The 18,819-nt window shown below is 36.6% G+C and overlaps 2 protein-coding genes across 7 annotated transcripts in view; both read left to right on the forward strand.

Annotated features, from left to right (window-relative positions):
• LOC134851354 (uncharacterized) overlaps positions 1–18,819 on the forward strand; it is a 280,704-nt gene that overhangs the window by 49,963 nt on the left and 211,922 nt on the right. The gene's annotated exons all lie outside the window — the stretch shown is intronic.
• LOC134851050 (uncharacterized) overlaps positions 1–18,819 on the forward strand; it is a 35,845-nt gene that overhangs the window by 6,521 nt on the left and 10,505 nt on the right. For all 6 annotated transcript variants that reach the window (XM_063866944.1, XM_063866943.1, XM_063866941.1 and 3 more), the window contains 3 exons: positions 4,612–4,822; positions 5,494–5,636; positions 14,029–14,270. In XM_063866944.1, the coding sequence (XP_063723014.1) occupies positions 4,612–4,822; positions 5,494–5,636; positions 14,029–14,270 (596 nt within the window). The remainder of the gene's footprint in view (positions 1–4,611; positions 4,823–5,493; positions 5,637–14,028; positions 14,271–18,819) is intronic.

An 18,819-nucleotide genomic window follows, 5' to 3' on the forward strand; every position in this document is an offset into this window, starting at 1 on the left:
GCCAACAAAATTGACGTTACAGCTATTGCTACCCGGAATTCACGGAGAATTTGTAAATGGAATCCACTTACATTTTGGAACATGTTTAAAGGTTTTTCTATGGAAACCAGGAACATACAGACACAAAATTGTGCGCTTTAGACACAAAATAGTGCCAAGTAAGTTTGGCCTCGTAATGAATGATAAAAGTCCCAATTTAGTCATCCCGGTACTTTCTAATCATTTTTTGTGTTGTTGCTGATTCCTATAAAAGAAAATTTTTATTGTTCCGGTTTTCGTGCCCGGGGTTATTTTTTTTCTGAGACAAGTTCGTCTTTTTAATTAGCCGTTCTTGACGGACTTTTTAAAATGTCAATCGAAATGTATTGCTGTCCTGAGCTTAATTTTGAAAAACTATTTCACATGTCATTATTTGTTTTTAAAGATCGTCTCTTCGGCCAATTTGGTACAATTAAGGCGCGATTTATTTCGCGCTATTAACGCGTAAGCGCAGATTTACTCCGTCTTAGAAATCGTTTCAAATTGGTTGAAGGAAGCATATATGCCATAAATGATTTGTTACTAGGAGCGAAGTCTATCCCTTCGTACTATATATGGCGTTTGGGGTGATGATTTGCACAAACAATCTCAAAATCTCAAAATTAAAAAAGAAAAAATTTGTTTTATTCAAAGACATATAGTTTTTTAGTTTTTTTTTACTGCTCCATCGAACTTAAAAGGCAGTCGGAACATTCAGCGCTTCGCCCTGATACGAGCAGTCTTGTTTATTTTGGTTCTCCTTGAATGCAGCTCTGAGGGTAAGAGCGTTATCGTGGTCCACAACCAGAAAACTGTTCGTCTTATAACTTTGACGGCGAAAACCAATTTCTAGGAAAAAAGTTTTCAAACCTCGAGTTTTCTAAATTTCAAACTTGAGTTGACGATGCCATCACTTGTCCGGTTATTTAACAATTTCAGTTCAAAACAAGCTAGTTAAAATTTTGAAATTAGTTTGAACAAAAAAACCAGACCAAGTACAAATATTCCGTCATTTACTGCCAAAGTCACAACTTACTTTTTGTATCAATGCACAGCTTACAGTGTTTCCTAATTGCCCCTTAATTAGTTTTTTGGTGCAAAAAAAACTCATTACAAAAATCTGATTACTCTGAAAAAAGTCCCGTACACGCTGAAAAAAAAACTGATTAAGCGCGAAGTTAGCGTCTAAAAACCTTTCATTAAAAACAATAATTTTTGGATACCCAATACTGATTATATTTGAGCAGGACTAAATCAAGGCTTAAGTGGTAATTGCAGGAGCTTTATCGAGCGTAATTTATCTGAAATTGGCTAGATGGAAAATGTCAAAACTGCTAAAAATTTACAAGAAAGTGATGGCAGCTGAAGTATCGTTCTATTTTAGTCTGTTTCTTTAAAATACAACCGTCCAAATGCTGCCAGTTGAAATTTTTGGGATGATCGTAAGAAGAAAAAACAAACCAAGACCTAAGATTCTGTCTCATCTTTGAAAAAAGGAAAAATATGTGTTTTACTTCAAAACAATTTGTATGTCTGAAAAAATCATTTGGCTGGAGATTGATTTTTTTGGAGACTTTTTATTGATTTTTTGAAGCTTAATTTCAAAAAAAAAACAATAATGTTTTTACAAATATTTTAAGTGTTCAAGCCTTTTTACGAAAAAACAGTCGCCGCGACAAACATCGCTGCTTCGCAAGCGTACACCAGATTATGAAAGAAAACCAACAAATTGTTGCAATGGAATCAAAAGCACACGTTTCTGAAAAGTTATTTTGAAAAGTAAAAGTTGATTTCATGATCAAACAGCTCAAACAATGGGTCGGCATGTTTTCATCTGGGGGATAAGAAACGAAATTTAAACAATGTGATATATGTATTTGTTAAGCAATTGTATCAAGATTGCTCCAACAAGAACAAAATTTTAAACATTTTGTTTTGAAATGCCCTAGCACTAGAAGGAGAAAAATTATACAATGAAAATATGCTGAAGTAATGAAACTTGATCATGTAAAATCAAACTTGAAAATCTGAAAACACATTACCTCCGGACTTTGTAATTTTTTAAGATGCGTAAAAACTGGTGATTGAAAGATGAAAAATCTTTAATTTGAAAAACTGTTGTTTCGACAAGTCAATTCAAATATGAACTTCAGTCTCGTGTTCTTGTTTTAATCAAACACTTTTTAATTATCTAACATTTTTAACATTTGAAACAAAAATTAGATTGAAAGCTCAAAATTTTCAAAGCTCGGGATTGCAAGAAAGGCTAACCGAATGAGACTTCTGTATCTAAAGTCAACGAAACAAGAACGTTTGCATCAGAACAAAACTCTGAATATTCCAACTGCCCTTTAAAGCTTTTCTCGGAAAGCTTTTGATTAAAAAAATTGGCAAAATTGAGTTTTCGAAATGTTAATTTTGTAATTAGTTATTCCTCCCAAACAGCAAGATCAAGTTTAAAAGGTTATATTTTGAGTCCTTTAAAGAATTATTAAATTTGATTATATAGCTGGCCTTAACTCAATTTGGAATAGCTTTGTTCGCGAGATCACTCAGTACGCATCGAAAAATTTTGCGTGGTTTTTTATGCAGCAAACTTTTGACTTTTCAACTCAGCATTTTCATCGAAAAAGTTTTTCAGCAGTCTGAAAATTATTGTTGTCCGGAGTTCAAGTGTAAATAAAATCACATGTGATTAGTTTTTGTTAAATTATGGGATTTTTAAACTTGCCTTTTCGGCCAATCTGGAATACTCTGCACCCGATAATTTGCTTGTGACAGAACGCGTAATGTGCGGATTAAATCAATCCAACATTTTTTGCGACAAGCTGTTTGGGACCAAGTTAACATCCTCACCCCTAAACACGTTTAGGGGGAGGATGTTAACTTGAATCTAAGTTGGGAATTTTCAGCCAATCAGAATCGAGCATTTTACATGCAGCACTTAGCAAATTTAATTTAATTTAAGCGCTGACTTGGTCTATCAGGGGGCGGGGGTGTTTTAAAGGTTAATACGGCTTAATTCAAAAAACTATTGTTTTTTGGATTGACATGAATGATTGATTGATCCGTCGAATTTTTGTCTAAAGATACAATAAGAGCTATCTAGGAGCTGAACAAATTACTTAGTTAAGTGTTTTTAGAGAGCCAAAAAGAATCCAAAACGAGCTGCAACAATTAACAGGTAAAATCCTGAAACATAAATGAAATTGGGGAACTCCCGCTTGACCCCTGATGCTCTAGTGTAGTTTTTCGTGAACACATGGACAAGAGGCAATGTCAAGCACAAAATGATAATTTTTGCGTTTTTCAACTCAGAAATTTCATCGCTTAGCTTGATTCAATTAATTCTGAAGTTATGCCCTCTTATGAAACCTATTACAGAATAATCACCCCTGTATACAACAGAAAACAATGGTAAAATTATGCGGATTTTGTATCTAATGAAGTTGTTCTGTCTTCCGCTGTACGGGTATATAGTTATGCAGAACCAATTTGCTGTCTAATTACTTCAACGCCTACGCTACGAGTTAAAACTAAACAAGACTGCTCGCATCAGGGCGAGGCCCTGAATGTTCCGACTGCCTCCTAAGGTCTATGTCGCAGTAATAGCATGAAAAAATTAAATGTAAAAAAATAATTTTTTTTCTAAATTTGACATTTTTTGTGGAATTCATTCCCCCAACACCATAAAAAGTACAAAGTGATAGATTTCGCTCCTAGTAACAAATCAATTATTGCAAATAAGAGTCCTTCAACCAATTTGGAACGATTTCTAAGATGGATTAAATCTCCTCTTACGCGTTAATAGCGCGAATTATATCCCGTTTTAATTGTCCCAAATTGGCCAAAATGTCAATCTTTAAACCCCCATAACTTTACGAAAAATGATCACAGGTAAGATATTTTTTCAAGTTTAAGTTTAGGACAACAATACCTTTCGAATGATATAAAAAATCCCGTCAAAATATTGAAATTTGTCTGAAGAAAACAAACCACTCAGAGCACAAATATTCCGTTAGTTTCGTTACGAAAGTCGGAACAATTAAAAAAAAAAGAACAAGGCTACTCGTATCAGGGCAAAGCTTTTATTGTTCCTTCTGCATTTGAAATCCATGAAAAAGTGTTCGGAACACTTGCTTATATGTCCCCCCTCCCTTCAGGAATTCGACCCGCTGCCGACACAAAAGGTCCGCCTTTTGGTATTATTTTAGGACATTTAGTTTTGACTGACCGACATAAAATCTTTTCAAAAGGCGCCGTTGGAGTCTGTGTATACTAATTAGGAAGGGGAGCGCGCGGTGAAAAAACGCGATTTTTTTCATCAATTTTCCAAAAAATTCCTGGAAACGCTTTTTTGGCCACAGTTTTTTCAAAAATGTGCCTGCCGGGCAGAGATTTTTATCAAAAAGTCTTTTTAGCGATTTAGGAGAGATCACAGAATCATTTGGTTGGCCTAAAACAAAGTCAAAAAGGTGAATTCAAAAGCCGAACTTGTCCGTCTGAATAAAAAAACCACCCCAAGCACGCCAGCTTCTTCGGCATTGTCAGTCTTTAGGCTCAGTGAAATCAATGAGTGCGCCTTGTTTGCAGGTTGATATTTCGTCGAATAACCGCACGATGACGTATGGGGAGTTCAGGAACAAAGTGTTCAGACTGTCGCATGCATTGGTGGGGAGGGGTTACGGGGTGGGAGATGTGGCTTGTATCCACTGCTGCAACATCCCAGAGTTCATAATAGTGCAGCAGGCGGCAGTCGCTGCAGGCATGGCTGTCACACTCTGCAACTCACTCTACTCTTCTTGTTAGTATATTTTTCTAAACTCAAAAACTGAACTTAATTGCAAATAGTTTTACCTCTGCGTTGGCGAAGTAGCAAAGACCCTCCCCAGGGTAGATTTAGGTGGGGGTATGATGCCTCTCCCTCAGCGATTCGATCTCATCAACCAAAGGGTCCCATTTTCGGTGTTATTTTATGACATCTATTTTAGGCCGACTAACCCTAAAATTTTTCTTAAGGTGCCTTTGGCGCCAATATATAGTAAATTTGAAGGAGAGCGCGGGCTCAAAAACGTGCATTTCTACAATTTGCCTGCAGCGCATAAAATTTGGTCAAAATAGGTTCGTTATACCGTTCTGGGAGCGCTCAAAAAAATCAATTTGGTCGAAACAAAAAAAAGTCGAAAAGGTTTTTGAAATCCCCCCTCCCTTGAGAAAATCCCCCGCCCCACCATGAGAAAATCTTAGATTAGCCCCTAGCCTTAACCGCCCTCAATCGAAAGTTAGGTTTTACGAGGCCTAACATGATTCATGCTCGTTTCTTGATGGCTAGGCAACATTTTTATTCCCAGAAAATAACACTAAAATTACATATATTCGTTGCTATAATGCACAAAAGGGGTTCTTCGTAAAGAGCCGAACTGCTTGTTTCTCGATCCTTTGTTTCGTGGATAAATCGTTTCAAGTTAAAATTAGATGAGGTGTCCCACCAGCTGAAAGACTCCAGCTCAGTCGTCATTTTCACCCAGGCTGACCAGGCCGTAGTGGACAAGTGTGTGAAAGCATCCTACGACAACAACTCAGAAGCACCTGACAAACCAGTCCCTACTGGTGTCAAGGTCAAATTTCTCCTTGTTGAATTTGTTTTTTTTCTGCAACAGTTTTATTCATAAAACATCGAAAAGAGTAAGTTCATGTTCTTTGTATTTAAAACAAATGAAACAAGAATAGCCGGTTGCTGTGCTTGTAACTAAAAAATACTCCGACCACGCCATTTTATAATAGGAGATGTACATCTGAGATAGAATTTAAAAAAAAAACTTTGCTACAAATTTTTAAGTTAGCGGAAGAATTGGTTCTTGAAATGTAAGAACCAATTAAAAGATACATCAAATATTATTTTGAACAAAAAATAGACGAACTAATTTGAAAATATGCAATCTGAAATTTCTAGTCTTCGTCTGAAACTAAAATGTAAAAAACACAAAAAAATACTTTTCCATTGACACAGACAATTTTTTTTAGAGTTTTTCAGATTCCAACTGACAGCTGATAAGGTGACCGCTCAATTAGCATGAAAGTTTGAAAACTTGAAAACGTATCCACTAGCATAGCTCTTATATCATTATGTTTCAGAAACACCAAATTAAAATATTGCGTTTGTTGTGAGTTGTTCGTTTTGTTTGATCTACTGACCTTTGGTATTGATTATAAACCTGCCAAATAGTTAGGTATCGACCATTGGTCGATCATTTCACTGTTCGAAGCTGTTTTAAAACAGACATTTTAATTGACACTAAATCTTTCTTTTTTTTTTAATTCCTAGTTAGTGTACAGAACTTGCACATATTCAGGGTTAGTAGTAGAATAAGTTATTATGGCGCAGTCAAACCAATCCAATCTGCGGGGAATTCCTGCATTCTGGTCGAATCACTCCATGGAGTCACCACATTCTTGGATCCACTGGAGCGACCAACTTCAATTGGCCCTTATAGCGAAGGAGAATCTGGACATCGACAATTTGACTCGACCAGAGGTACCAGAAAACCAGGTTTCAATCCTCGAACAGCCCACAGGAAGTGAGTCGGATACGGAACAAGCCAGCAGGGAGGCAACAATTAGGACTGCAACGAAATCCTACGAATACACCGAAGAGAAGAGATTAAAGGAGGAAAAAAATTCGAAGGGTTGAGAAGAGCAGAAGCCGACAAAAATTGAAACCCATCTTGTTTCTAGCTCTCAGTCATGAAGGGAAAAAGGTATTTTCGCAGAAAAACCCTAAAGTGAAAATTTCATCTATCTCCTTCAAAGAAATTTGGGACCTCTTGGTCCTAGCTTTTAATAAACCTCCAAACGTTAAACTTGAGAGGTACTAACTTTTAAATCGGAAATAAAGAGACAGGGGATCCTTTGGACAGATCTGAGGAGCCCTGACCGACCTAGCTATTACGTGTAACATTAGAGAGCCTGACGAAGCAGAGTGGATCAAGGAGGTTTTTATCTGTAATATGAGAAATAGCGAGACCCAACGGAGAGTTCTTTCCGCAACCATCAGTCCCTCGGAAGCCTTAAGTCAGGCCCTAATAGACAAAAAAGGATACTTCAATCATCCAAAACTAATGAACAAGGCAAAAGCGACCAACGAGCCAAGCTTCAAATCTTTTATTGTAAATAACTAAGTAAAAAAGGAACCATTCTCAACATCGAAAGAAGCAACACGTGCATGAAATGTGGAAATCCCTTCACAAAGGGACACCTAAACATCTGTCTAACCAGAGATGAGATTTGTAAAAACTGTAATTAGAGGGCCATTTCGCAAAATTATGCAAATCGAAGAACAAAAGATCAAGTGTAAATATTGTAAATGACTGTCAATACTGAAAATTGTAAATACGTCCGTCGGCAGATTCCTTGAGCGAAAACAAAAAAAATGTGGATTAATTAACGCCTGCAACGAAAACAATCAAAGCCTCGACGATGAGTACTCAGTATTGAGCGTGAGGACAATTTATGACCAAAATGAATTGGAAACAAAAAAGTTTTTAAATATAGGACTCGGGTGGAAAGTGATTGTACATTTGAACATACCTGTAGATTCAGCCAGCCGAGTGAGTTTTTTTTATAACAGAGCGTGTTACATGAGTGAAACTTCGCTACCCCAACTTGAAGATATAGCCTGTAGATGAGCGTACGGAACAAATGTACTGCGGTTTCACAGACAGTACAATTATTACTTCGGGAAAAACAGTAGACCGAATTCAATCCAACGGGTGGATATGTAAAGAGATCCCTTTTTTATTACGGGAGGGCACGAAAGAAAAATCCTGGGCAATGATAACCTTTAAAAACTGGGAATAGAAGTACAACAGAAGAAGTGTCCAGTGCTGATCTGTACAGTCAGCGACCCATCGAGGAAGAGTGAGTCAAGTACCTTGGAAGTCTGGACAAACGAATTTTTTGGGAATTTTAAAAATCTGTTGAAGAATCAGCAAGATAACAAACGATCCTAAAGTTACACATTTTTATTCCTCATTTCAACCGGTTCAAGCAAAAGGCAGAAGAGTGCCGTTACATTTATTGTCGGGAGTAAATGAGGAGCTAAAAAGGATGAAAAAAGAGGGCCATATTAAAAATTTCCAGAAATGCGATGAAGATTGCTTCATAAGCCTAATAGTGGTTACTAGAAAGAAAGACGGAACAATTAAAGTCGCTTTAGATTCAAAATTACTGAATGACAAGATTTTTAAAAATAAATACCAGATGCCCAACATTCACGAATTGATCGATAATGTCGCTTTACAATGGTCAGAAAATACCAGCGGGCAGGTCTGGTTTAGTAACCTCGATCTAAAGAACGCATATAGTCATTTCCAGTTATGCTGTAGGAAAAGCAAACAGTGCAGTTTCAGTATAGTAGGAGGGGATACTAATGGGACATAGAGATTTTTAACCGGAGTTTACGGACTTGACCATATTCCCAATGAGTTTCAAAGAGTCATGGACTCACCTTCAAAAGGAATCACATTCCCAAATTGTTCCATAGATGACAAACTAGTGGCTTCTAAGGGAACTATAGAAGAACACAAAGCAATTTTGCAAAGAATACTGGAGGCCTTAGACAAAAACAACATGGCAATGAAAAGGGGGAAATGCGCTTTTTTCCAAAGTGAGATAAAATGGCTTGGATTTGAAACTTCAGAAGCTGGAGTAAGACCTTTGGTCGGAAAAGCTGATGCAATAAACAATCTCCCAATTCCGAAAAACATCTCCGAACGTCGTTGATTCTTCGGTTCGATCAATCAGTATAATACTTTTGTTCCGAACCTTTCCATCTTAAGTTTCCCATTACGACATTTACTCAACAAAAAGTCAGTGTACTAATGGGATAACAGTCCTTCTATTGCATTCGAAAAGCTAAAATCCGAAATTATAATAATCACCGAGAATAGTCATTTCGACATCAAAGAAAGAACAAGATTAAAAACAGCTGCCTCACATAAAAGCCCAGGGGCCACACTCGAACAGTTCCAAAGGAGCGAATAAAAAACTTTTGCGTTTTCCTCGCGAATTTTAAATAACCACGAAATAAATACTCAACCAATGAACTAGAACTATTAGGTGTAGTCTAGACATGTGAGCACTTCAGAAAATTATTATATGATTCAGATTTCGAAATTGTTACAAACCACAAGGCGCTTTTTTCCGCGCTTTCGGTGAACAACAGCAAGTAAACTATGCACAGCAGATTAACCTGTTGGGTAATCAGACTTTTGGTATCTAATTTTAAAATTTCACATAATCCGGGTAAAGATATGGGATTCATCGACCTTTTATCTGGATTACTTTCAGGCAAAGCATTACCCTACGCGACTGGCTTCTATCGACGAAAATCGTAATAGTTTGACGAAACCATCTATTTTTATTCCTGTAAATAGAGTAAGTGTAGATCGGTCGTCAGTCGCTGTAAATAAAATTCGAAATACTTATCTCCCGTCGGAAACGATTAATTCAAGCGACGTTATCGGTCCAAAACTTACCGATACCTTTGTAGCTTCTTTTAAACTTGGAATTATTGCTGCTTTCGTTTATTTCATTGCCACTTCGCTAAAAGTTTGTAAGGATTCGCTAATTAGGTCAGAAAACTGCTCATCAAATTGCCTACCGATAGATAACTCCAAACTCAATTATAAAAGCATCTCGAATACGGATAAAGCCCTAGTATACTTCATTATGCTCAACAAAAATTTCATCCAACAAAAAATTAAGACCGCGGGTACATCATCCACTAAAACATCCGATTCTTAACTAATTGTCCCGGAAGAACGTAATATCGCCTTGAAATTTAAAGATGAGCTACTCAATAACAATCATGCGGACTTACTAAAACATTATAAAGCAAATTTATCCTACTATCAACTCTCCTTAAACCAGAAAACCATTGTTCCAAGAAGCTATTATAAATTATGATTAAGGACGAAAAAATTTATGGGACCTAATTACGACACTGAAGATGGGACGCCCACTGTGATTTCATAGATTTTAAATGAAAAACCATGTAAAGGACCTGCATACTAGAGACGAGCTGCTCTTTCTGGATAACAAGCATGTGGTGCCAGCAGCGAGAGGCTTTCAGCTCTATGTTGCACGAGTCTCAACCAGGCCAGTTCGGCGTGAAATTCCCGGCCGAATACATCTGGTGGCCGCATATTAACAGAAAAATACACAACCATGGCAACTCTTGCAGGCAGTCATTGAAAGCCGGTAAGAATCTTAAGGTTTTATTGGGATCAGAACACGCGAGCAAACTTCCGGACTTAACATTTACCAACGAAGAGATAAATTTAGATTTCGCCGGCCCTTTGGACGCTTTTTGGGGATCGAAGAAAAAATTTCTTCTTTGCATTGAACGTTCTACCAAATTTTCGTCTGCAAAATTCGTTAAAATTACTTCGCCGATTTCAGTTATCTCCTTCTTGAACGATTATTGCCATCTTCACGATTTTCCAAGAAAAATCAGATTCGACCATAGGTCGTGCTTCTTATCAAACAATTTTATATCCTTTTGCGAAAAATTGAATCTGGAAACTTTTTATTGTACAGTATTTGTAAAATATAATACTGTAAAATCCAAACTCCTCGCAATTTCTTAAGGATTACCCAAGTTGAAATCAAATTCTTCAATCGAAAAATTAATTGGAACCTACAGATTACCAAATAACCGTCGATCGGATGTACTCCGCTCAAAAAATTTTTCAATCGCACTTCTAACACCAGATGGAAAAACATGATTTCTGTTGATAATCGTTTAGATCAAGGACAATTGATTATGTCGGGCCGTCGCGAGAGGAACTGGGAGTTGCACGATGGGGCAGAGATCGGTTATGTCATGCATGCTTCATCAGACTCTGAAGCTGACCTTCCCCTGGCCAAGATCTCACCAGGAAACCGGACGACCCCAATTCCTATCGCCAAACGCAGACGATCACCACATATGAAACTGATCACCGCAGGTAATTTTTTAATAAAATACCAATCGGAAAAATGGAGACCCGTATTTTAATCTCGTCAAAGAGGCGATCATTGATTCATCGGATCACGCAGTTACTTTAGAAAATGGACACATTTTACGTAAATCTGATCCAGCAATCAAAGAAAAAATACTTCCGGGCCCTTCCAAAATCCTTGTTAATCCACAACCAAGACCTGATAGCATAAACATACCAAGTTTAGCTGGAAAGAGGAAAATGTCGCCGCCCAAGAAGACAATCCGGACAAACCCTCGGAAGAGGACGACCTTAGGGAACTTGACGCCGACACCTGGAAACACGCAGACACCGACAGAAATTATAGTCATTCTAGAATCACCACAAAAACCGACAGTTTCAGCTTTCTCCTCTTTTTCGCTAAATTTAATTTTTTAGGACGGCTTGATTGATGAGTAATTCAAGGATGTTGTCAACAACAACGCCCCCACTTGCCAAAAAACAGACAATAACGTTGGTTTGAGTGTAACAGATGAATATAAGAGCCCACTCTCAGAATAGGAGGAGCGTAGCGGAGCATAGGTCCCTGCCCATTCAAGCAGACTACCGGGACCATCAACATCTGGTTCAGCGACAGAACCAATGATGCTGGACAACACACCAGAGGAGACGCCCCTAATGACACTCAGACGAGACCATCGACCAGACCCAGAAGAAATGTGGGAACCCCGCAACTTTACGGGAAGCGCAGATACGTGGATATTTTAGACGAATCTGAGACGTTACCCAGACCCGAGATCGACTCAGTGACACCCCTGCCTTCTCCTGCTGGTCAACTTTCGACTTTCTTACCCCCCCCCCCTCACTAATTCTCCTCAGAGACAGACGATGGTCGCTAAAACAACCCTTACTTGGTCTTCTAATTCAACCCAAACGGAGGCCGCTCATTTAATCTACCTGAAGCCAACTTCGTGGAAGTCTCCCAATGGGAAATCCACGACTCGTTCAAATATCGACAAAGAACAGGTTTCCTTAAGCAAAATGTCATCGACTATAGACCAAGACTTGCGACACTCCTTTGACGAATTCGATGCAACTTACAATTAAAAACTCCACGAACTTGCACAAATGTTATTTGTAGACTATTATAAACGTTCTTTCTTATTTTTGCCTATATACATTGCCCTATCGTTTATCTATGTGTAGATTTAAGTGTACTTTTGATAATGCAGATTTGTTCAATTTCTTTGTATCATTAGTGTTATCTAAATAAATTCTATAAAAACACCCATTTGTACATATTTGGACATGCCAACCTCAATTGTAGATACTTAATTTTCGTTCCGTTCATTTCATTTGGTTTTGTGCAGATTGTAATGTTTGATCTCTCTACGTTGAAGGGGTAAATGGGTCGCTATAGAGTTTAGTTTTAGTTAAATGTACAACTTTATTTTGTTTCAGTATGGGAATGTTGTGAGTTAATCATTTTGTTTGATTTTTTGACCTTTGTTATTGATTAGATACCTGCCAACTATGTTACGTATCGACCATTGGTCGATCATTTTACTGTTAGTAGATGTTTTAGAACAGACATTTTATGACACTCATTATTTCTTATTCTTTTAATTCCTAGTTAGTTTACATAACTTGCACATATTCAGGGCTAGTATTAGAATAGTTTATTAGCGTTCAAATGAAAAAAAAAGTTTCTGAAAAATTGAAGTTTGGGCATCGGTTTGAGAAACTAAGCAGTTAGGAAGCACATGCAACTCTTATTGTCGTCATCAATCTTAACACGACCTGCAATGGCTTGAACCGAAGACTGGTCGCCGCGCAAATTGTGAATTGTGTGAAAAAATTGAGCATCTATTTCACAATCGGTCTCCATGCCTCCCCTATAACCCCTATAAAAAAACTGCCACCCCTAAGAATAAAATCAGTAAATTAACACAAGAGTGTTTTATGTCAATTTCATTTTTTGCTGCATTCTGGTTGGTCGAAATTTTGTTGGATTAACATTTTATTGGATTTTGCTTCCCCCCCCCCCCTCGCCACTGCAATACGGAGTTAATTCGTTTGCACGGTACGAAGTTCGGATCTCTTTAACAACCTCCCCCTTTTCAAGAAAGGGGGGGGGGGAGATTATTATGCAGATTAAGTTAGTCGGATCGCTTCACTTCTTCACCCTTTTGCAGGAGGGGGGATTCGTTACTAGGTACAAAAATTACATATGCTTACCCAAGCCCAGCAATCTTAGCGATTTTGTCAAATCTTGAAGAATCTTTGAAAAATCTTGAAGAAAATTTTTTGAAAACTTAGCCCGATCGTGTCAAGAATCTTAAAGATTAATAAAGATCTTTCAGAAAACTCCAAGAATCTTGAAGACACAAAAGACATTGAATCATTTCTTTATAACGATGGCAATTCGTACTAGGTACCCTAGGGGGGAATAATTGAAGAGATCCAGTTAGTCGAATTTTAGATCAATCAGAATGCAGCAAATTACAATTTTCAATAAAAAGCTCTGGTGCTAAATTTATTGTATCAGAGGGGTGGAGAAGTATGTTTTTGTGTGACATGTGATTTTAATTTTGATTAATTGAGTTTTGTATTTCGATTTTAATGCTAGCCGATACGATTTTCAATTGTAAAACTTTTATGCTAGTCGAGTTTTATGCTAGTCGACTCACCGCCGGCTGATAAGTCTTTAGTATGATGCTCAACTTTACACCCTACAGGCTTTATTTGAGTTTGTCACAATTGCCTGGAAAAAAAAGACACTTACGCCATAATTCTTTCCGACTTCGTGAAGTCTTCGGAACAAAAAAGTTTCGCAAGAGTAAGGAAAGTCTGTACGAAATCATTTTAGATTCCGGCCTTCTTCATTAACTTTCTAAGCTCCTTACTAACCAGAATATTTAAAAAAAAACATTTTTTGGACAAAAAATTATAAGGCGATAATTTAGAAGCTTTTTTGATCAGATCTTATCCTCGCTATCATGAAAAGCATTTTGTTTTTTATTTTTAGGAAATTTTCACTCTTTCCGCTGAAAAACTCGAAGTTTCAACTGACACCAGAGGGATCAAACTGATGCACTATCTTGACCTTTTGACCCCTGACACAGTAGAGTTCAACAAGAAGTTGCCTTCAGTGAAGATCGACTGGAAAACAACCCGCGCTTTCATTCCCTATTCCAGCGGAACCACTGGACTTTCGAAGGGCGTAGCTTTGACGAACTACAACATGTATTACCAGGTCAAGCAAGTAACGTAAGTTTTAATTGGGAAATGAAACACACACTTTTTGAAACATGGCTTTAAATAAGTTATTATCGGGAAACTAAACAATCTTTTTGAAATATGCCCTCAAGTAAGTTGTTATTTCTAAAGGCAGGCCCTGACCAAAGGAGATTTTCAGACAGCTAATCTTAAAAAAATGACAAGTTTTCAAAATTGCAAGCAGTATTTAATCGCAAAGGCTGGCGAAGTAAGATAACTATAGTTCATAGACAAAAAAATCATCCATGCACAAAAACCGAACGACCATGGCTCAGCGAACGACCGTTTCAGCATGATAAATTATTTTCTGGAATGGGGAATTTTCCTTTTATACGTGTAACGAGTATACGGGGTTTTCCAAAAAAATATGAGGTTTTTGTCGCAATGAAAAACTGCTCGTTTTTTTGGCTCTAAACTCGTCTGGAACACAAAAACTTCTTCCTCGTGTTTTGACAGAAAATCTTTAAAAATTTTATATAACCAAAAGAGTTTTATATTAATGTTGCATTTGATTTTACTTAGAAGGTCTTTGAGGCGACTCATTACGAAGCCAATTTTTACACTGGATAGGCGCACAATTTTGTGTCTGTGTGTTCGTCGATTCCAGAGACAATTCTTTAAACATGTTAAAATTTTGTCGGATTGCTCAAAAGAGAACAAAAGAAGAACAAAGGGAGCGTCCTTGCTGCGGAATCAGCTTACATTTCTCAAAAAGCACAGTTTGGCATCGTATTGCTGATTCACTGCCAAAAAAAAAACAAGCAAAGTTTTCGTTCCTCAGAATCTTCAGTAGACAGAAAAATAATACACTTTTTATTCGAAAAACGAGAACTATTCTTTAACCAAGTTTGTTCTAGCTTACAAAAAAATTATTACAGAGCTTTTTATTGTTCCGACTTTCGATACAAAAGTAACGGAATATTTGTGCTCGGGGTGGGTTTTTTTTTTCTTCAGACAAATTTCGACTTTTTAACTAGCCATTTTTGACGGAAATTTTTTATATCATTCGAAAGCTATTGTTGTCCTGAGCTTAAATTTGAAAAGACATTTCACCTGTGATCATTTTTCGTAAAGTTATGAGGGTTTAAAGATTGCCATTTTGGCCATTTTGACCAATTTGGGACAATTAACGCGCGATATAATTAGCGCTATTAACACGCGTAAGCGGGGATTTAATCCGTCGTAGAAATCGTTCCAAATTGGTTGTAAGACGCTTATTTGCTATAATTGATTTGTTACAAGGAGCTAAATCTATTGTTTTGTACTTTATATGGCGTGTGGGGGATGATTTTCATAGAAAAATTTTCAAATTTAAAAAAAAAAATTTTCATTTTATTTTTTTTAATTTAATTTTTTTATGTTGTTTATGTTAATACTGCTCCATAAACGTTAAAAGGCAGTCGGAACTTTCAGGGCTTCGCCCTGATACGAGCAGTCTTGTTTATAGTTTCGAACTGGTGGAACCCGTTTAATTTCTTATAAGCAATAATCAAGAAAAATAGCAATTTTGTTCAAGTCTTTTCTGTTTTCTAAAATGTAAGTCTTTTCTATATATATCTGCGCGTGAGTTTAATTGAAACGACTAAAAAAAAATTGGAAACTTCGGGTCATTGTGATTAAATTGTATCAAATGAAATTGAAAAATTAAAACTGGTTTGATGTAAATTTGCTCTCTGCCTTAACTATTACGTCCCATTTTAACTAACAACAAGGTGAAATCCCTTTAATAAATAATATAGTTTCACTGGTTAAGCATATAAAATTTTTAAACCTCGTCACGAGTGACCCTTTCGACCTCATCAAAAAGAGAATAATACCCGGGTTGACCAAAATTTCTTATCATACAATTTCCATATATGAGAAACTTCTTGTCATACAATTTCATACAATTCAATACGTACAGAAAATTGTATGAAAACTTGTATGATAGGTGTTTTTCCATAAACCAAAAAATTGATTTTTTGTTTCTAAAATTAATTTTTGAAAAATTTTGGTTGTGTTTGTAACCAAACACAAGTGACAAAGACCTTGGTTTACTCGAAGCAACAAAGTTTTGCCGGTCTCATGCTCTTACAATGCATAATTACGACCTGAATTGTCTTCGAGCTGTCTTTCACAAATGATATAACAAAAGTAACAAACTTTTAAAATGTGGCGAAATTTTTCAACGACGATAATTTTAAAAATTTGAATTTTTAAAATATCAGACCTTGATCAAGGCATACAAAAACACGCCATACAAAAGAAATAGGACTTTTCAGCGTTTTTGAAAAAAATTATACAGCAAAAAGGAAAAAAATCCCAACATTAGTGTATCCAGGACTACGTTATGCACACAAAAAATTAAATTTTGCATGCAAAAAATTTTTTCGGATAATGATTGTTTGCGTACAAAATTCGATTTGCGGTTGAAAAAAATACAAAAAAATTTTTGGGGCAAATTTTCAAAAATACTTTAAAAAAATGCCAGTCATACAACTTTCATATATGGGAATTGGATGATAAGCATTTTTTTGAAATAACGAAAACCTCTGATTTTTATCACCAGATTGTTTTATTAGAATCAACCAGCCGCAGAAATTAGTTTTTATCTATTTTCCAGTTTTCGAATTTGTATGAAAATTGTATGACATGCATTTTCCCACGCACTTGATGTATGGAATTGTATGATAAGCATTTTCGGTGTATGGAGGTCAACCCGGGTACTTAACAAGATCGTTTCTAAGAAAAAATTCCAGAATTTGTTACAATTTTTGGTTTTAACAATGTAACAAGGAAAATGTAAGATAGGAGGCTCTCAGGAATTTTTCTAATCCATATTTAAATTTAAATTTTGAAATACCCACTGCTCGGGATGTTTCCAGCTATGTTTCTGATCTCCGCTGGAAATTAATTGTGCATGAGAAGTGTTTCAGTTGGTCCAAGTAGTTATGAGGACCAGCCAACTTGTATAAGCATCGTCATTTTTTACTTACCTTTCGAAAATGATAAAATTTGTACTGTTTTAATTGGCTAAAAGTGTTAAAAATTTCCTCTACTTGACATATTTAGTTACGATTTTCAACCACCTTAACGTTATGCGACAATTTGCAACAAAAAACAACTCGCAATAAACGATAACTCACACTGAAAGACAACTCGGAATATACTCACCGATGCAGTCGTGCGAACGTGTTGCGAGCTTGCCAACAGAGGGTAGGACTATACGAAATTTAGAGCTGGTTATTGCCGCAAAGCGGCAACGTGCGTGCATCAAGCCCACAAGTAACCTTGAGCCGTCATTCTTAAGTTGTAAATTGATTCTTAAATTTTGCAATTTGTCGCTTTCCTTAATTTTTGCGAGTTGTCCTTTTCCTTTAATTTTGCAAATCGTCTTTTGTTAGTTGTTTTATGTTGCGAGGCTTTGCGGTACCATGGATTCATGTTGCGCAGTTTTTTCTCTGCAATTCTCGATTTTCAGAACCAAGTTAAGTTCTCCCCTTCTATTTTTAAACCCTTTCTCCGAAAAGTTAAATGCTTTCAGCCAAATAATTTGCTCTCGCATTGTAAGGATGAAGTACTCTTTTCCTCGTCTTTTTGAGTGAAATTACCCGGGTCACCGAAACCCATCCCTGGAGCTTTCCCAGGAGCCAGGCGTAGCCTGGGGATAACCAAAGACTTTTGTTTAGTAAACTAACCCGACGCTTCAACTTTTCCGTGCCTGAAAGAGTTCCGACTGTAAACTACTTTAAACGCGTTTTTGCTTTCAAAGTTATTCCAAAACATATCTTAGACTTCCTGACAGAGTTCTTGGATGGCTTCAACCGGGAGTTTCAGGATTGCCCTGTACTCTTTAAGTACTTGAGAGGAAGTTCAAGGTTTTCCCCTGGCTATGTATACTGGATATTGATTTATAAAATGAGCATGTCGTTTGTTTTACCCTTAACACATTTCGCTTTTCTTGATTAAAAAGTTTGTAAGTTTTCACCCTATGCAAGTATTAGTTTTTGATTTTATTTTCACCCCAATGTGTGTATCGCTAAGCATACTCTTGTGTCGCGTAAAATACTAACTTTCAATACAAGTTTTCTCCAAGTAAACTGGCGATGATTACCGTCGGGCGTTTTCAGAAACAGTGTTTGTCTATTAGATTGTCTTATAATAAGCTCTTAAAACCTACCGTTGGAAAAGAAACATTCAAGACATTTTTTCTACATAGAAAAACAGAGGGTTTTAACTCGAGGAAAAGTTTGACTTGTATTGAGATACCAAAGAGTTAAGCTAACAAATTGCACTGTTTAAGCTGTTTCTTGTCCACATAGGGACGAATTTTGGCATAAACTTAAAAGTTTTTAACTGGTTCTTATAAAAAGTTTTTTACGCGGAAAATATGAAGAAATGATAGTTTTCAGTCATTAGATCATCATTTACAATCATTATCAAGATATTTAAGCCAACTTTCAAAATAACTGGATATCTAGTTCTAAATAATGAGATTCAAATTATGATAAATTAGTAAATAGTGCAGGCGTTTCAATTTTTTTCCTTCAAATTTTCAAAC

This window comes from Symsagittifera roscoffensis, chromosome 7 (genome assembly GCF_963678635.1).
Source record: "Symsagittifera roscoffensis chromosome 7, txSymRosc1.1, whole genome shotgun sequence".
Taxonomy (NCBI): Eukaryota; Metazoa; Xenacoelomorpha; order Acoela; family Convolutidae; genus Symsagittifera; species Symsagittifera roscoffensis.